This window comes from Saccoglossus kowalevskii, chromosome 20 (assembly GCF_978046115.1).
Source record: "Saccoglossus kowalevskii chromosome 20, keSacKowa6.1, whole genome shotgun sequence".
In the NCBI taxonomy this organism is placed as follows: domain Eukaryota; kingdom Metazoa; phylum Hemichordata; class Enteropneusta; family Harrimaniidae; genus Saccoglossus; species Saccoglossus kowalevskii.
In genome coordinates, this window is record NC_140660.1 from 23,567,150 (window position 1) to 23,587,757 (window position 20,608).

At 34.8% G+C, this 20,608-nt stretch overlaps 1 protein-coding gene across 1 annotated transcript in view; it reads left to right on the plus strand.

The window, feature by feature from the left end:
• The window catches only part of LOC102805917 (putative acyl-CoA dehydrogenase 6), a 73,920-nt gene extending 54,966 nt beyond the window's left edge, over positions 1–18,954 (plus strand). Inside the window, exons 8-9 of the mRNA XM_085494214.1 lie at positions 3,988–4,147; positions 14,254–18,954. Coding sequence (XP_085350340.1) covers positions 3,988–4,147; positions 14,254–14,350 — 257 coding nt within the window. The 3' untranslated portion in view covers positions 14,351–18,954. The remainder of the gene's footprint in view (positions 1–3,987; positions 4,148–14,253) is intronic.
• The last annotated feature ends 1,654 nt before the right edge of the window (positions 18,955–20,608 follow it).

Genomic DNA, 20,608 nt, shown 5'->3' on the forward strand with positions numbered 1-20,608 from the left:
CTCGTTTCTGTCCAATCTTACTCATTTCTGTCTAATCTTACTCATTTCTGTCTAATCTTACTCATTTCTGTCTAATCTTACTAGTTTTTGTCTAATCTTACTCATTTCTGTCCAATCTTACTCATTTTTGTCTAATCTTACTCATTTCTGTCTAATCTTACTAGATTTTGTCTAATCTTACTCATTTCTGTCTAATCTTACTCACTTCTGTCTAATCTTACTAGTTTTTGTCTAATCTTACTCATTTCTGTCTAATCTTACTCATTTCTGTCTAATCTTACTAGTTTTTGTCTAATCTTACTCATTTCTGTCTAATCTTACTCATTTCTGTCTGATCTCACTCATTTCTGTCTAATCTAACTCATTTCTGTCTAATCTTACTCATTTCTGTCTAATCTTACTTATTTCTGTCTAATCATACTCATTTCTGTCTAATCTTACTAGTTTTTGTCTAATCTTACTAGTTTTTGTCTAATCTTACTCATTTCTGTCTAATCTTACTCATTTCTGTCTAATCTTACTAGTTTCTGTCTAATCTTACTCATTTCTGTCTAATCTTACTCATTTCTGTCTAATCTTACTCATTTCTGTCTAATCTTACTCATTTCTGTCTAATCTTACTCATTTCTGTTTGATCTTACTCATTTCTGTCTAATCTTACTCATTTCTGTCTAATCTTACTAGTTTTTGTCTAATCTTACTAGTTTCTGTCTAATCTTACTCATTTCTGTCTAATCTTACTCATTTCTGTCTAATCTTACTCATTTCTGTCTAATCTTACCCATTTCTGTCTAATCTTACTCATTTCTGTCTAATCTTACTCATTTCTGTCCAATCTTACTCATTTCTGTCCAATCTTACTCATTTCTGTCTAATCTTACTCATTTCTGTCTAATCTTACTCATTTCTGTCTGATCTTACTCATTTCTGTCTAATCTTACTCATTTCTGTCTAATCTTACTCATTTCTGTCTGATCTTACTCATTTCTGTCTAATCTTACTCATTTCTGTCTAATCTTACTCATTTCTGTCTAATCTTACTCATTTCTGTCTGATCTTACTCCTTTCTGTCTGATCTCACTCATTTCTGTCTAATCTTACTCATTTCTGTCTAATCTTACTCATTTCTGTCTAATCTTACTCATTTCTGTCTAATCTTACTCATTTCTGTCTAATCTTACTCGTTTCTGTTTAATCTTACTCATTTCTGTCTAATCTTACTCATTTCTGTCTAATCTTACTAGTTTTTGTCTAATCTTACTCATTTCTGTCTAATCTTACTCATTTCTGTCTAATCTTACTAGTTTTTGTCTAATCTTACTCATTTCTGTCTAATCTTACTCATTTCTGTCTAATCTTACTAGTTTTTGTCTAATCTTACTCATTTCTGTCTAATCTTACTCATTTCTGTCTAATCTTACTAGTTTTTGTCTAATCTTACTCATTTCTGTCTAATCTTACTCATTTCTGTCTAATCTTACTCGTTTCTGTTTAATCTTACTCATTTCTGTCTAATCTTACTCATTTCTGTCTAATCTTACTAGTTTTTGTCTAATCTTACTCATTTCTGTCTAATCTTACTCATTTCTGTCTAATCTTACTAGTTTTTGTCTAATCTTACTCATTTCTGTCTAATCTTACTCATTTCTGTCTAATCTTACTCGTTTCTGTTTAATCTTACTCATTTCTGTCTAATCTTACTAGTTTTTGTCTAATCTTACTCATTTCTGTCTAATCTTACTCATTTCTGTCTAATCTTACTCATTTCTGTCTAATCTTACTAGTTTTTGTCTAATCTTACTCATTTCTGTCCAATCTTACTCATTTTTGTCTAATCTTACTCATTTCTGTCTAATCTTACTAGATTTTGTCTAATCTTACTCATTTCTGTCTAATCTTACTCACTTCTGTCTAATCTTACTAGTTTTTGTCTAATCTTACTCATTTCTGTCTAATCTTACTCATTTCTGTCTAATCTTACTAGTTTTTGTCTAATCTTACTCATTTCTGTCTAATCTTACTCATTTCTGTCTGATCTCACTCATTTCTGTCTAATCTAACTCATTTCTGTCTAATCTTACTCATTTCTGTCTAATCTTACTTATTTCTGTCTAATCGTACTCATTTCTGTCTAATCTTACTAGTTTTTGTCTAATCTTACTAGTTTTTGTCTAATCTTACTCATTTCTGTCTAATCTTACTCATTTCTGTCTAATCTTACTAGTTTCTGTCTAATCTTACTCATTTCTGTCTAATCTTACTCATTTCTGTCTAATCTTACTCATTTCTGTCTAATCTTACTCATTTCTGTCTAATCTTACTCATTTCTGTTTGATCTTACTCATTTCTGTCTAATCTTACTCATTTCTGTCTAATCTTACTAGTTTTTGTCTAATCTTACTAGTTTCTGTCTAATCTTACTCATTTCTGTCTAATCTTACTCATTTCTGTCTAATCTTACTCATTTCTGTCTAATCTTACCCATTTCTGTCTAATCTTACTCATTTCTGTCTAATCTTACTCATTTCTGTCCAATCTTACTCATTTCTGTCCAATCTTACTCATTTCTATCTAATCTTACTCATTTCTGTCTAATCTTACTCATTTCTGTCTGATCTTACTCATTTCTGTCTAATCTTACTCATTTCTGTCTAATCTTACTCATTTCTGTCTGATCTTACTCATTTCTGTCTAATCTTACTCATTTCTGTCTAATCTTACTCATTTCTGTCTAATCTTACTCATTTCTGTCTAATCTTACTCATTTCTGTCTAATCTTACTCATTTCTGTCTGATCTCACTCATTTCTGTCTGATCTCACTCATTTCTGTCTAATCTTACTCATTTCTGTCTAATCTTACTCATTTCTGTCTAATCTTACTCATTTCTGTCTAATCTTACTCATTTCTGTCTAATCTTACTCGTTTCTGTTTAATCTTACTCATTTCTGTCTAATCTTACTCATTTCTGTCTAATCTTACTAGTTTTTGTCTAATCTTACTCATTTCTGTCTACTCTTACTCATTTCTGTCTAATCTTACTAGTTTTTGTCTAATCTTACTCATTTCTGTCTAATCTTACTCATTTCTGTCTAATCTTACTAGTTTTTGTCTAATCTTACTCATTTCTGTCTAATCTTACTCATTTCTGTCTAATCTTACTAGTTTTTGTCTAATCTTACTCATTTCTGTCTAATCTTACTCATTTCTGTCTAATCTTACTCGTTTCTGTTTAATCTTACTCATTTCTGTCTAATCTTACTCATTTCTGTCTAATCTTACTAGTTTTTGTCTAATCTTACTCATTTCTGTCTAATCTTACTCATTTCTGTCTAATCTTACTCGTTTCTGTTTAATCTTACTCATTTATGTCTAATCTTACTCATTTCTGTCTAATCTTACTAGTTTTTGTCTAATCTTACTCATTTCTGTCTAATCTTACTCATTTCTGTCTAATCTTACTCGTTTCTGTTTAATCTTACTCATTTCTGTCTAATCTTACTCATTTCTGTCTAATCTTACTAGTTTTTGTCTAATCTTACTCATTTCTGTCTAATCTTACTCATTTCTGTCTAATCTTACTCATTTCTGTCTAATCTTACTAGTTTTTGTCTAATCTTACTCATTTCTGTCTAATCTTACTCATTTCTGTTTGATCTTACTCATTTCTGTCTAATCTTACTAGTTTCTGTCTAATCTTACTCATTTCTGTCTAATCTTACTCATTTCTGTCCAATCTTACTCATTTCTGTCTAATCTTACTCATTTCTGTCTAATCTTACTCATTTCTGTCTAATCTTACTCATTTCTGTTTGATCTTACTCAAGATCCACACAATTAAACATTTTCAAGTGCCCTTTGCATGATATGGCGCTGTTTGTGTTAGCTCACAAATCACTTCTCGTGAGATCTTCATAGCATATCACAAGGATATGAAAGTTGCCTACGCTTATAAATATTTGATAATGTTGATGTGTTTTCTGGACAGGATTGTACATACAGGGAAATGATGTGACAAAGCTAGCATCAATGGGAAAACTAAAAGCTGGTCGACTGGGTAGACAATTAATGGACACCTGCTTGCAATTCTGGGGTGGTATGGGATTTACAACTGAAGTACTTGTCAGTAGATTCTATAGAGATTTCAGGTGAGTACCAGTACATCATATCCAGTTATGTGATTGTATGGGATTTACAACTGAAGTACTTGTCAGTAGATTCTATAGAGATTTCAGGTAAGTACCAGTACATTATATCCAGTTATGTGATTGTATGCGATTTACAACTGAAGTACTTATCAGTAGATTCTATAGAGATTTCAGGTGAGTACCAGTACATCATATCCAGTTATGTGATTGTATGGGATTTACAACTGAAGTACTTGTCAGTAGATTCTATAGAGATTTCAGGTGAGTACCAGTACATCATATCCAGTTCTGTGATTGTATGGGATTTACAACTGAAGTACTTGTCAGTAGATTCTATAGAGATTTCAGGTGAGTACCAGTACATCATTTCCAGTTCTGTGATTGTATGGGATTTACAACTGAAGTACTTGTCAGTAGATTTCATAGAGATTTCAGGTGAGTTACCAGTACATCATATCCAGTTATGTTATTGTATGGGATTTACAACTGAAGTACTTGTGAGTAGATTCTATAGAGATTTCAGGTGAGTACCAGTACATCATATCCAGTTATGTGATTGTATGGGATTTACAACTGAAGTACTTGTCAGTAGATTCTATAGAGATTTCAGGTGAGTACCGGTACACCATTTCCAGTTATGTGATTGTATGGGATTTACAACTGAAGTACTTGTCAGTAGATTCTATAGAGATTTCAGGTGAGTACCAGTACATCATTTCCAGTTATGTGATTGTATAGGATTTACAACTGAAGTACTTGTCAGTAGATTCTATAGAGATTTCAGGTGAGTACCAGTACATCATATCCAGTTATGTGATTGTATGGGATTTACAACTGAAGTACTTGTCAGTAGATTCTATAGAGATTTCAGGTGAGTACCAGTACATCATTTCCAGTTATATGATTGTATGAGATTTACAACTGAAGTACTTGTCAGTAGATTCTATAGATATTTCAGGTGAGTAACAGTACATCATTTCCAGTTATGTGATTGTATGGGATTTACAACTGAAGTACTTGTCAGTAGATTCTATAGAGATTTCAGGTGAGTACCAGTACATCATATCCAGTTATGTGATTGTATGGGATTTACAACTGAAGTACTTGTCAGTAGATTCTATAGAGATTTCAGGTGAGTACCAGTACATCATATCCAGTTCTGTGATTGTATGGGATTTACAACTGAAGTACTTGTCAGTAGATTCTATAGAGATTTCAGGTGAGTAGCAGTACATCATATCCAGTTATGTGATTGTATGGGATTTACAACTGATGTACTTGTCAGTCGATTCTATAGAGATTTCAGGTGAGTACCAGTACATCATATCCAGTTATGTGATTGTATGGGATTTACAACTGAAGTACTTGTCAGTAGATTCTATAGAGATTTCAGGTGAGTACCAGTACATTATATCCAGTTCTGTGATTGTATGGGATTTACAACTGAAGTACTTGTCAGTAGATTCTATAGAGATTTCAGGTAAGTACCAGTACATCATATCCAGTTATGTGATTGTATGGGATTTACAACTGAAGTACTTGTCAGTAGATTCTATAGAGATTTCAGGTGAGTACCAGTACATCATTTCCAGTTCTGTGATTGTATGGGATCTACAACTGAAGTACTTGTCAGTCGATTCTATAGAGATTTCAGGTGAGTACCAGTACATCATATCCAGTTATGTGATTGTATGGGATTTACAACTGAAGTACTTGTCAGTAGATTCTATAGAAATTTCAGGTGAGTACCAGTACATCATATCCAGTTATGTGATTGTATGGTATTTGCAACTGAAGTACTTGTCAGTCGATTCTATAGAGATTTCAGGTGAGTACCAGTTCATCATTTCCAGTTCTGTGATTGTATGGGATTTACAATTGAAGTACTTGTCAGTAGATTCTATAGAGATTTCAGGTGAGTACCAGTTCATCATTTCCAGTTCTGTGATTGTATGGGATTTACAATTGAAGTACTTGTCAGTAGATTCTATAGAGATGTCAGGTGAGTACCAGTACATCATTTCCAGTTATGTGATTGTATGGGATTTACAACTGAAGTACTTGTCAGTAGATTCTATAGAGATTTCAGGTGAGTACCAGTACATCATATCCAGTTATGTTATTGTATGGGATTTACAACTGAAGTACTTGTCGGTAGATTCTATAGAGATTTCAGGTGAGTACCAGTACATCATATCCAGTTATGTGATTGTATGGGATTTACAACTGAAGTACTTGTCAGTAGATTCTATAGAGATTTCAGGTGAGTACCAGTACATCATTTCCAGTTATGTGATTGTATGGGATTTACAACTGAAGTACTTGTCAGTAGATTCTATAGAGATTTCAGGTGAGTACCAGTACATCATATCCAGTTATGTGATTGTATGGGATTTACAACTGAAGTACTTGTCAGTATATTCTGTAGAGATTTCAGGTGAGTACCAGTACATCATATCCAGTTATGTGATTGTATGGGATTTACAACTGAAGTACTTGTCAGTAGATTCTATAGAGATTTCAGGTGAGTACCAGTACATCATTTCCAGTTATGTGATTGTATGGGATTTACAACTGAAGTACTTGTCAGTAGATTCTATAGAGATTTCGGGTGAGTACCAGTACATCATTTCCAGTTATGTGATTGTATGGGATTTACAACTGAAGTACTTGTCCGTATATTCTATAGAGATTTCAGGTGAGTACCAGTACATCATATCCAGTTATCTGATTGTATGGGATTTACAACTGAAGTACTTGTCAGTAGATTCTATAGAGATTTCAGGTGAGTACCAGTACATCATTTCCAGTTATGTGATTGTATCGGATTTACAACTGAAGTACTTGTCAGTAGATTTTATAGAGATTTCAGGTGAGTACTAGTACATCATATCCAGTTATGTGATTGTATGGGATTTACAACTGAAGTACTTGTCAGTAGATTCTATAGATATTTCAGGTGAGTAACAGTACATCATTTCCAGTTATGTGATTGTATGGGATTTACAACTGAAGTACTTGTCAGTAGATTCTATAGAGATTTCAGGTGAGTACCAGTACATCATATCCAGTTATGTGATTGTATGGGATTTACAACTGAAGTACTTGTCAGTAGATTCTATAGAGATTTCAGGTGAGTACCAGTACATCATATCCAGTTCTGTGATTGTATGGGATTTACAACTGAAGTACTTGTCAGTAGATTCTATAGAGATTTCAGGTGAGTAGCAGTACATCATATCCAGTTATGTGATTGTATGGGATTTACAACTGATGTACTTGTCAGTCGATTCTATAGAGATTTCAGGTGAGTACCAGTACATCATATCCAGTTATGTGATTGTATGGGATTTACAACTGAAGTACTTGTCAGTAGATTCTATAGAGATTTCAGGTGAGTACCAGTACATTATATCCAGTTCTGTGATTGTATGGGATTTACAACTGAAGTACTTGTCAGTAGATTCTATAGAGATTTCAGGTAAGTACCAGTACATCATATCCAGTTATGTGATTGTATGGGATTTACAACTGAAGTACTTGTCAGTAGATTCTATAGAGATTTCAGGTGAGTACCAGTACATCATTTCCAGTTCTGTGATTGTATGGGATCTACAACTGAAGTACTTGTCAGTCGATTCTATAGAGATTTCAGGTGAGTACCAGTACATCATATCCAGTTATGTGATTGTATGGGATTTACAACTGAAGTACTTGTCAGTAGATTCTATAGAAATTTCAGGTGAGTACCAGTACATCATATCCAGTTATGTGATTGTATGGTATTTGCAACTGAAGTACTTGTCAGTCGATTCTATAGAGATTTCAGGTGAGTACCAGTTCATCATTTCCAGTTCTGTGATTGTATGGGATTTACAATTGAAGTACTTGTCAGTAGATTCTATAGAGATTTCAGGTGAGTACCAGTTCATCATTTCCAGTTCTGTGATTGTATGGGATTTACAATTGAAGTACTTGTCAGTAGATTCTATAGAGATGTCAGGTGAGTACCAGTACATCATTTCCAGTTATGTGATTGTATGGGATTTACAACTGAAGTACTTGTCAGTAGATTCTATAGAGATTTCAGGTGAGTACCAGTACATCATATCCAGTTATGTTATTGTATGGGATTTACAACTGAAGTACTTGTCGGTAGATTCTATAGAGATTTCAGGTGAGTACCAGTACATCATATCCAGTTATGTGATTGTATGGGATTTACAACTGAAGTACTTGTCAGTAGATTCTATAGAGATTTCAGGTGAGTACCAGTACATCATTTCCAGTTATGTGATTGTATGGGATTTACAACTGAAGTACTTGTCAGTAGATTCTATAGAGATTTCAGGTGAGTACCAGTACATCATATCCAGTTATGTGATTGTATGGGATTTACAACTGAAGTACTTGTCAGTATATTCTGTAGAGATTTCAGGTGAGTACCAGTACATCATATCCAGTTATGTGATTGTATGGGATTTACAACTGAAGTACTTGTCAGTAGATTCTATAGAGATTTCAGGTGAGTACCAGTACATCATTTCCAGTTATGTGATTGTATGGGATTTACAACTGAAGTACTTGTCAGTAGATTCTATAGAGATTTCGGGTGAGTACCAGTACATCATTTCCAGTTATGTGATTGTATGGGATTTACAACTGAAGTACTTGTCCGTATATTCTATAGAGATTTCAGGTGAGTACCAGTACATCATATCCAGTTATCTGATTGTATGGGATTTACAACTGAAGTACTTGTCAGTAGATTCTATAGAGATTTCAGGTGAGTACCAGTACATCATTTCCAGTTATGTGATTGTATCGGATTTACAACTGAAGTACTTGTCAGTAGATTTTATAGAGATTTCAGGTGAGTACTAGTACATCATATCCAGTTATGTGATTGTATGGGATTTACAACTGAAGTACTTGTCAGTAGATTCTATAGAGATTTCAGGTGAGTACCAGTACATCATATCCAGTTATGTGATTGTATGGGATTTACAACTGAAGTACTTGTCAGTAGATTCTATAGAGATTTCAGGTGAGTACCAGTACATCATTTCCAGTTATGTGATTGTATGGGATTTACAACTGAAGTACTTGTCAGCAGATTCTATAGAGATTTCAGGTGAATACCAGTACATCATATCCAGTTATGTGATTGTATGGGATTTACAACTGAAGTACTTGTCAGTAGATTCTATAGAGATTTCAGGTGAGTACCAGTACATCATATCCAGTTATGTGATTGTATGGGATTTACAACTGAAGTACTTGTCAGTAGATTCTATAGAGATTTCAGGTGAGTACCAGTACATCATATCCAGTTATGTGATTGTATGGGATTTACAACTGAAGTACTTGTCAGTAGATTCTATAGAGATTTCAGGTGAGTACCAGTACATCATATCCAGTTATGTGATTGTATGGGATTTACAACTGAAGTACTTGTCAGTAGATTCTATAGAGATTTCAGGTGAGTACCAGTACATCATATCCAGTTATGTGATTGTATGGGATTTACAACTGAAGTACTTGTCAGTAGATTCTATAGAGATTTCAGGTGAGTACCAGTACATCATTTCCAGTTATGTGATTGTATGGGATTTACAACTGAAGTACTTGTCAGTAGATTCTATAGAGATTTCGGGTGAGTACCAGTACATCATTTCCAGTTATGTGATTGTATGGGATTTACAACTGAAGTACTTGTCAGTATATTCTATAGAGATTTCAGGTGAGTACCAGTACATCATATCCAGTTATGTGATTGTATGGGATTTACAACTGAAGTACTTGTCAGTAGATTCTATAGAGATTTCAGGTGAGTACCAGTACATCATTTCCAGTTATGTGATTGTATGGGATTTACAACTGAAGTACTTGTCAGTAGATTCTATAGAGATTTCAGGTGAGTACCAGTACATCATATCCAGTTATGTGATTGTATGGGATTTACAACTGAAGTACTTGTCAGTAGATTCTATAGAGATTTCAGGTGAGTACCAGTACATCATATCCAGTTATGTGATTGTATGGGATTTACAACTGAAGTACTTGTCAGTAGATTCTATAGAGATTTCAGGTGAGTACCAGTACATCATATCCAGTTATGTGATTGTATGGGATTTACAACTGAAGTACTTGTCAGTAGATTCTATAGAGATTTCAGGTGAGTACCAGTACATCATATCCAGTTATGTGATTGTATGGGATTTACAACTGAAGTACTTGTCAGTAGATTCTATAGAGATTTCAGGTGAGTACCAGTACATCATTTCCAGTTATGTGATTGTATGGGATTTACAACTGAAGTACTTGTCAGTAGATTCTATAGAGATTTCGGGTGAGTACCAGTACATCATTTCCAGTTATGTGATTGTATGGGATTTACAACTGAAGTACTTGTCAGTATATTCTATAGAGATTTCAGGTGAGTACCAGTACATCATATCCAGTTATGTGATTGTATGGGATTTACAACTGAAGTACTTGTCAGTAGATTCTATAGAGATTTCAGGTGAGTACCAGTACATCATTTCCAGTTATGTGATTGTATGGGATTTACAACTGAAGTACTTGTCAGTAGATTCTATAGAGATTTCAGGTGAGTACCAGTACATCATATCCAGTTATGTGATTGTATGGGATTTACAACTGAAGTACTTGTCAGTAGATTCTATAGAGATTTCAGGTGAGTACCAGTACATCATATCCAGTTATGTGATTGTATGGGATTTACAACTGAAGTACTTGTCAGTAGATTCTATAGAGATTTCAGGTGAGTACCAGTACATCATTTCCAGTTATGTGATTGTATGGGATTTACAACTGAAGTACTTGTCAGTAGATTCTATAGAGATTTCAGGTGAGTACCAGTACATCATATCCAGTTATGTGATTGTATGGGATTTACAACTGAAGTACTTGTCAGTAGATTCTATAGAGATTTCAGGTGAGTACCAGTACATCATATCCAGTTATGTGATTGTATGGGATTTACAACTGAAGTACTTGTCAGTAGATTCTATAGAGATTTCAGGTGAGTACCAGTACATCATATCCAGTTATGTGATTGTATGGGATTTACAACAGAAGTACTTGTCAGTAGATTCTATAGAGATTTCAGGTGAGTACCAGTACATCATATCCAGTTATGTGATTGTATGGGATTTACAACTGAAGTACTTGTCAGTAGATTCTATAGAGATTTCAGGTGAGTACCAGTACATCATATCCAGTTATGGGATTTACAACTGAAGTACTTGTCAGTAGATTCTATAGAGATTTCAGGTGAGTACCAGTACATCATATCCAGTTATGTGATTGTATGGGATTTACAACTGAAGTACTTGTCAGTAGATTCTATAGAGATGTCAGGTGAGTACCAGTACATCATATCCAGTTATGTGATTGTATGGGATTTACAACTGAAGTACTTGTCAGTAGATTCTATAGAGATTTCAGGTGAGTACCAGTACATCATATCCAGTTATGTGATTGTATGGGATTTACAACTGAAGTACTTGTCAGTAGATTCTATAGAGATTTCAGGTGAGTACCAGTACATCATATCCAGTTATGTGATTGTATGGGATTTACAACTGAAGTACTTGTCAGTAGATTCTATAGAGATTTCAGGTGAGTACCAGTACATCATATCCAGTTCTGTGATTGTATGGGATTTACAACTGAAGTACTTGTCAGTAGATTCTATAGAGATTTCAGGTGAGTACCAGTACATCATTTCCAGTTATGTGATTGTATGGGATTTACAACTGAAGTACTTGTCAGTAGATTCTATAGAGATTTCAGGTGAGTACCAGTACATCATTTCCAGTTATGTGATTGTATGGGATTTACAACTGAAGTACTTGTCAGTAGATTTAATAGAGATTTCAGGTGAGTACCAGTACATCATTTCCAGTTATGTGATTGTATGGGATTTACAACTGAAGTACTTGTCAGTAGATTCTATAGAGATTTCAGGTGAGTACCAGTACATCATTTCCAGTTATGTGATTGTATGGGATTTACAACTGAAGTACTTGTCAGTAGATTTTATAGAGATTTCAGGTGAGTACCAGTACATCATTTCCAGTTATGTGATTGTATGAGATTTACAACTGAAGTACTTGTCAGTAGATTCTATAGAGATTTCAGGTGAGTACCAGTACATCATATCCAGTTATGTGATTGTATGGGATTTACAACTGAAGTACTTGTCAGTAGATTCTATAGAGATTTCAGGTGAGTACCAGTACATCATATCCAGTTCTGTGATTGTATGGGATTTACAACTGAAGTACTTGTCAGTAGATTCTATAGAGATTTCAGGTGAGTACCAGTACATCATATCCAGTTATGTGATTGTATGGGATTTACAACTGAAGTACTTGTCAGTAGATTCTATGGAGATTTCAGGTGAGTACCAGTACATCATATCCAGTTATGTGATTGTATGGGATTTACAACTGAAGTACTTGTCAGTAGATTCTATAGAAATTTCAGGTGAGTACCAGTACATCATATCCAGTTATGTGATTGTATGGGATTTACAACTGAAGTACTTGTCAGTAGATTCTATAGAGATTTCAGGTGAGTACCAGTACATCATTTCCAGTTCTATGATTGTATGGTATTTACAACTGAAGTACTTGTCAGTAGATTCTATAGAGATTTCAGGTGAGTACCAGTACATCATATCCAGTTATGTGATTGTATGGGTTTTACAACTGAAGTACTTGTCAGTAGATTCTATAGAGATTTCAGGTGAGTACCAGTACATCATTTCCAGTTATGTGATTGTATAGGATTTACAACTGAAGTACTTGTCAGTAGATTCTATAGAGATTTCAGGTGAGTACCTGTACACCATATCCACTTATGTGATTGTATGGGATTTACAACTGAAGTACTTGTCAGTAGATTCTATAGAGATTTCAGGTGAGTACCAGTACATCATTTCCAGTTATGTGATTGTATGGGATTTACAACTGAAGTACTTGTCAGTAGATTTTATAGAGATTTCAGGTGAGTACCAGTACATCATATCCAGTTATGTGATTGTATGGGATTTACAACTGAAGTACTTGTCAGTAGATTCTATAGAGATTTCAGGTGAGTACCAGTACATCATATCCAGTTCTGTGATTGTATGGGATTTACAACTGAAGTACTTGTCAGTAGATTCTATAGAGATTTCAGGTGAGTACCAGTACATCATATCCAGTTATGTGATTGTATGGGATTTACAACTGAAGTACTTGTCAGTAGATTCTATGGAGATTTCAGGTGAGTACCAGTACATCATATCCAGTTATGTGATTGTATGGGATTTACAACTGAAGTACTTGTCAGTAGATTCTATAGAGATTTCAGGTGAGTACCAGTACATCATTTCCAGTTCTGTGATTGTATGGGATTTACAACTGAAGTACTTGTCAGTAGATTCTATAGAAATTTCAGGTGAGTACCAGTACATCATATCCAGTTATGTGATTGTATGGGATTTACAACTGAAGTACTTGTCAGTAGATTCTATAGAGATTTCAGGTGAGTACCAGTACATCATTTCCAGTTCTATGATTGTATGGTATTTACAACTGAAGTACTTGTCAGTAGATTCTATAGAGATTTCAGGTGAGTACCAGTACATCATTTCCAGTTATGTGATTGTATGGGATTTACAACTGAAGTACTTGTCAGTAGATTCTATAGAGATTTCAGGTGAGTACCAGTACATCATATCCAGTTGTGTGATTGTATGGGATTTACAACTGAAGTACTTGTCAGTAGATTCTATAGAGATTTCAGGTGAGTACCAGTACATCATTTCCAGTTATGTGATTGTATAGGATTTACAACTGAAGTACTTGTCAGTAGATTCTATAGAGATTTCAGGTGAGTACCTGTACACCATATCCACTTATGTGATTGTATGGGATTTACAACTGAAGTACTTGTCAGTAGATTCTATAGAGATTTCAGGTGAGTACCAGTACATCATATCCAGTTCTATGATTGTATGTACAACTGAAGTTTTTGTTAGCAGGTTCCATTGATTCTATTCCAATAATAATGTCTTTATTGTTTGCTAGGTTAATTTCCATTGGAGGTGGCGCTGACGAGGTCATGCTATCCATCATATGTAGATACATGGGAATCCTTCCATCTCCACCAAAATTGAAGAAATAATTTCATGATACTGAGTTTGGAAACTAGTGTTTCTGCATAAACAGTAAACCATTCAAATGAGTTGTGCCCTCAAAAAATAGGATGATACTATGACGTAAATTGCTATTTTGAGCAATGTCAATACATTTTTCCACGATGTAATCATCTCTGTGATGTCATCATGTCAATGATGTAATCATCTCTGTGATGTCATGTCAATGATGTAATCATCTCTGTGATGTCATCATTTCTGTGATGCCATCATCTCTATGAATTCTAATTGAGGTAGTTAATGTATGCAGTGTCATTCAAATAAAATTGGGTGGTGTAGTTTAGTGCATATCTCCAAAGAAAATTATATTTATTATTGACAAGTGTTGAATTCATTTCTCACAGCTGTTTATATCATTATTACAACTTTGCAAGTGAATGTAACTTTTAGAAACAGTGTATTCACAAATAATGACAAATGGATATACTATTTGAAATTATTACAACTAAATTTGGCAAATTTTGTACAGTGCATTAACTTCTCTCGTAGAACAAGCTAAAAATATAACATTTGTTCAAATAATGATTTTTTAGCTTAAAAATATGATATATTAAAAGTTGCTATCCTGCCCTCAATTCCCTGCCTATTTCTTTTTATTTTGTTCAATGGATGCTGTATTAGCTAAAAATATGATATATTAAAAGTTGCTATCCTGCCCTCAATTTCCTGCCTATTTTATTTTGTTCAATGGATGCTGTATTAGCTAAAAATACGATGTATTAAAAGTAGATATCCTGCCCTCAATTTCCTGCCTATTTTATTTTATTTTGTTCAATGGATGCTGTATTACCGGTAGCTAAAAATACGATGTATTAAAAGTAGATATCCTGCCTATTTTATTACCTTGTATATTTCATAGCAGAGGTACATTACTTGGGGTTTGCAACTACGATGACATGAATACCAAGATCCTGTTTAAATCTCGCTCTCGCATAAGCGTTCCAACTCAGAAAAAATTGAATGCGCATGCCCGAGGTAACTAGGATACTGGGATGTCCAGGTGGATCAAAATAGCTGCTCACGATATGACGGATTGCGATAACTATAATTTTTTTGTACATTTTCGATGTATTACATTTTTTCACTATGAATGTGGTAATACATGTGTTATTATTTCATTACAAACCGCCTATCTCATGTCAGAAGGTCGTAGCACCAGTCTCGTTATCTACAAGAGGAGACTTGAATGGGATCTTGACATGATGTCACCATACAGTACTATGCGCGTTGCAAACCCCAAGTAATGTACCTCTGATCATAGTAAGTAGATGAAGGTCAATTGTAAATGAGAGGAAAACGACATCATTGTCGCTTTTGTCATTGTCATTATTGACTCTGTCATAAAACTTTTTTTATTCATTTGGGACCTCAGACATGTTCAATTTTGGTTTGTGTGCAATGTATATTATTTAGGGACGACGTCAAAAGATCGATGTCGGATAAAAAACTTAATTCCTTTAGTTGTGTGACAATCGATCTTTTGACGTTGTCCCTTAATGTGGTTGTAATAACTCTAACAATTATAATCAGATCATCAAATTTTGGAAATCTTATCAATAAATGTGAAAGGTCAATTTTGATGTGACGAGCATGTACAGTAAAATTTTGCTGAAATAAAACGTTTGTTAGACGAAGAATTAATTGGACAGAATGAAGATATTTGTACTGCTGATAATGAGAACCAAGTGTCACACGCAACGTAATATTACCGTAATTGGTATAGTACAGGTGTGATGGTTCAAATACCAAAATGGCAACAGTAACAGAAGACTTCCCTGGCGGCGATGATAACATACGAACACGGAGCCAACAGATGAGGTTTCAACTGGTACTGGTATTATTATACTCTGCAAACATCAAGTACAATAACACGGTAAAACTCCACGACTCCAATAACTACATGTAGATACTTAAACTCCAATACAATTCAACGAGATCTCCGATCTGAACAACTCCCCTATATATACACCCACACTGTCTATAAATAGACCATTACATCAGCATACATAATGAGTCTGGAACTTACTACCAATTTCTAGAATGTTCCATTACCTTCTATTGCCTCCTACAGTGTTCTATTACCTATTCAACCAGTTTTTAAACAAAATCTAGAATATTCCACTCAGACACAGTACGGTTCTAGAACATTCTCAGTGACACGGAAGTGGTACATAAGTTGTATGCGACACCAAGCTTTATTGATATCCTCTTCATGGTCTGTTGATTGGCTCTTTGAACATGTAACCCAAACTACTAGTATCTGAGTTCAAAACCTTGCCATACTTATTCACATTGTTGAAGCATACATATCTGCGGCAAATTGTACTTACTATATCATATCAATAGACCATTTTCCGTTCACTTCGAGAATCATGCATTATGCGTGAAATCAAAAGTAAAAACAGGACAAACAAAGGTCATAGCGTCGTAGTGGCGTCAAACATCGCATGGGATTCGACAAACGCGAAGTATTTTTGGAGATATTCCCCAGCTTAATAATGTGCTGTACACATTTGATGATAGACAATTTAGTATTAGAAAGCAATATTTCTCTGTCGAAGATCGGCCGGTCGCTGTGAGCTACGAAATAAAGAAATTCGAGTTGAAAATCAAATCATTCGATTTTTGCGGCAGACATTCGACGCGCATCTTTCATGCAACTCGCCAGATCTCGCAGTTGAACGGAAAATCACCTATTAAGAGACTTGAAATTGAGTTTTGGAAATTAGTAATAATACAAATTACTCAGGAATGGTTGCTGCCTGATAATACTATTAGTTAAAGTGCGGCAGTCATCAGGCCACGTCCTGTTCGATATGGGACTCATAGCGACGTACACAACGCGTGTAAAATACATTGTTTATTTACATGAAATTCGAACACGCGCTGTGCAACGACTACCGTCCTTTGAATGTAGTACTGTAGAATACTTTATTTTCACTTGGAATTTATTTTCGCTGAAGGGATGATTCAAGTTCCGTGAAAATAAAATCCAGTGAATATACTTTTTTTCCTATATTTAACATTAAACTCATTAAAAATCAGTTAAAATTAATTCCAGCGAAAATAAAGTAAATCACAGTAAACTGATATGTTTTCATTATGTAATATAAATAAAAAAGTGTATTTTTCCTGACTAGTATTTTATTTTGCGTATATAACAGTATATTGTTTGAAATTTTTATTTATTCCATGCTACTGTTAAATACTTTATTTTCAATTGGAATTTATTTACGCTATCTTTGCTAAAGGGATGAACCGGTGACCTTAAAATTTAGTGAAACACACCTTTTTTTTTTTTTATAAATTCATTTCCTCAAAAATGCCAAAATGTCTTTTCAGCAAATAATAATTCCAGCTGAAAAAAAGTATTTTGCAGTATATTATTCAAAAATGGACATTAAAGGATAACCTTCCAAGCCCAGGGATTGCACCAAAGTATCATGGGACACTATTGTTGTTTACAAAGTTAATCTATCTTTTGTTGTGCATTGTAATTTTAATCCAGAAAGTAAATATTGTTGTGAGATTAGGCTTAACTGAGAGTGTCCCTTTAAGGGAAATTAATTCAGTACATGTATTATTAATTGAGCAATATTAATTAATTTTTTTATGTAATTATCATGACTTAATTGTTCTTGTCTATTTTTGTTCAGGATTGTTTACATCTAAATTGTAGCCAGTATTTTGATATATTATTGCACTGTTTCAGGATTTTTATTCTCATCTTTTGTTAAACGTGTATGGGCACAAATCAGCTGAGATGAGAGCAATCTTGTTGTAAGCAGGAATATTTTTGAACAGGGCACAGCGCCCTCGTGCCCCCCCCCCTACCCTGGGGAGCAGATCCTCTGGCAACTATAAAATTCTGATTGACCAGGGATCACATGTGGCCACAGTCTACAATTGTGACCTGTCTGATAGTAATTTTGGCCCCAAGGTACCGGTAGCCATAGAAGCTTCATTTTAACTTAGAATTATCGAAAACTCCACACCCTGATAGGGAGAACCGTACCCCCCCCCACTTGGTGGTGCCCCTGAATTGCAGTGCTCCCTCTTGCATTTTTTTTCTAGAAAAAAAAAACGGTAAGAATGCAGTTTCTACATATTAGTGAAAATAGCTTTTGGTAAAAGAAAAAACTGCTGAGCCATTGCAATGAATATCTAGCATTCATTTTGATAAAATGAGGTATAATTTCAGCAATTTTATACATATTTGTTCTATTAGTTGTGCATGGGCTTACACAAATGACGAATGTTTCTATGGTCAAAATAAGTTGAGTTAACAATTTCACCACCAGTTCCCTCCTTTCACCGAAATTCATAAAATAGTCCCGTTTATAGTCTGCACTTTTCTTCAGAAGATTGGGAGAAATAGACTTATTGTTTTAAGTAAAAACTGACAATAAACTCAAATTTTGTCTGCTGGCTCCAAAATTAGGGTTCATTTCTTGAAATATTTTGATTCAGTTCCATTGTGCCTTCGTTTGTGTGTGACCCACTTTCGGTAGCAACGAGCAGCGAAGACAAGATGCGTTTTATTCTGTAATAAATTATCTGTAATTGTGTTTAATTTGCTATGGCTTTGTTTATGAAGCAGATCGCCCCCAACAGTTCACTTTTTATTATCTTGTGTTTTCATGTACACCGCCCACAGCGGGCTTGTACAACATCAGTCAGCCATTTTGCTGTTTCCCTCACGCTGCGCTGTCGTCAGTCACATTTATTTTACACAACACAAATTATCCTCCAATGTCTTAACGTTCACAAAAGAGTTTGCAAGTCTTGTCAAATTCCAACACATCAGACTTTCAGGAAGAAATTGCCAACAAAACGCAGGCAATCCATTCAATTACCAAGTCGACAACATGGCAAGTTACGTGATACCCACGACGCCATACCAGCTACTGGTCCCAAAGAGCCAATTCTTTCATGGACTCTTCTGATTCGGACAAAGATCAACATGCTATGCTACAGACTATCAGATTGGAAAATGACAGGTTACAGTTAGAAATAGAGCTAAATGCAGAAAAAGTGATAAATGAAAATAAAGCACCAGGAATCAAAAGCGAAGACGGAAATTCTAGATCTTAGCCATGTCGACCTTCACGTTTTTAAGAAAAAAATTCGCTGTGAAAACATGAAAACTGGCCAGGAGATGTTGAAGCCAGACCAATTCTTATTCAAGTTCAATCTTTAATCCGAGTATCACCATATCGATATTTTCCATGAACACAGCAAGTTGCTGGCCTTTTAACAGGGTTTGGCGTTATTTCTATTTTTGCGTTTTGCCATTTGGTTTATGTTCGGGTCCCTAGATTTTTACCAAGATGCTTTGCCCATTGGTAAGTAAGTGGGGGGGCGCAATTATTTTGTATCTTGACGGAGGTCTAGGAGCAGAAGATAGCTTTCATTGGGCATCTCTATGCGCAGCCGCGGTGAGAGTAGATCTGAAGTCATTATGGTTTTTAGAAAATGAGTAGAATTGCCGACATGGAGTAAGGTAAGATCTATGTCACTGAGGGCAGATTTGGTAGGTTGCACACCGCTATTTGGCAAAGCTGTCACTGTAGAGGGTCAGTCAGATTCAGAGTTTTCACGCAAGGTTTTAACTAAACATGTTGCACTCGTTACTGGTAAAATCGTGTATATGCAGGCAAGTGTAGGTAATGCTCTACTAAAAACGTGACTCTATACACAGCAATGGAACAGTCACTGTTTATTGCTGTGAGCTTGTCGAAAGCCGCCATTGGCGAACTTCGGTTTTGGAATGCAAATGCACGTAGCTTGCAAAGTGGCACATACCACACGCAACAAGGTAAGTACATGTGGACGCTTCAAGCGTCGCATTCGGGGTTATTTTGTCGAGTATGGTGGTTCTGTCATTCATAGTATGTGAGACGCAGTTGAGAAAGTTTGCAGTTGAACTTGGAGAGAATTGCAGGCCGTATTTAGAGATCTGAGCGGCATTACACACTGTATTAAGTGGTTTCACAGACATCCAGAATGTCGTGTCTATTGTACACAATGAGAGTATGAAACCTAATTTGCAAGATATTGCGCTGGCTATTTTTGTCCTTTGCACCTGTTTTTACGATTTCCGTCTAATTGGACTTGATACCAAGGGAGACCAATGCAAGTGCAGACTATATTAGTGAAACTATCAACTCGGATAATTGGTCAATTAATATAGATCTATTTAATGATTTAAACGTCAAATGGGTTCT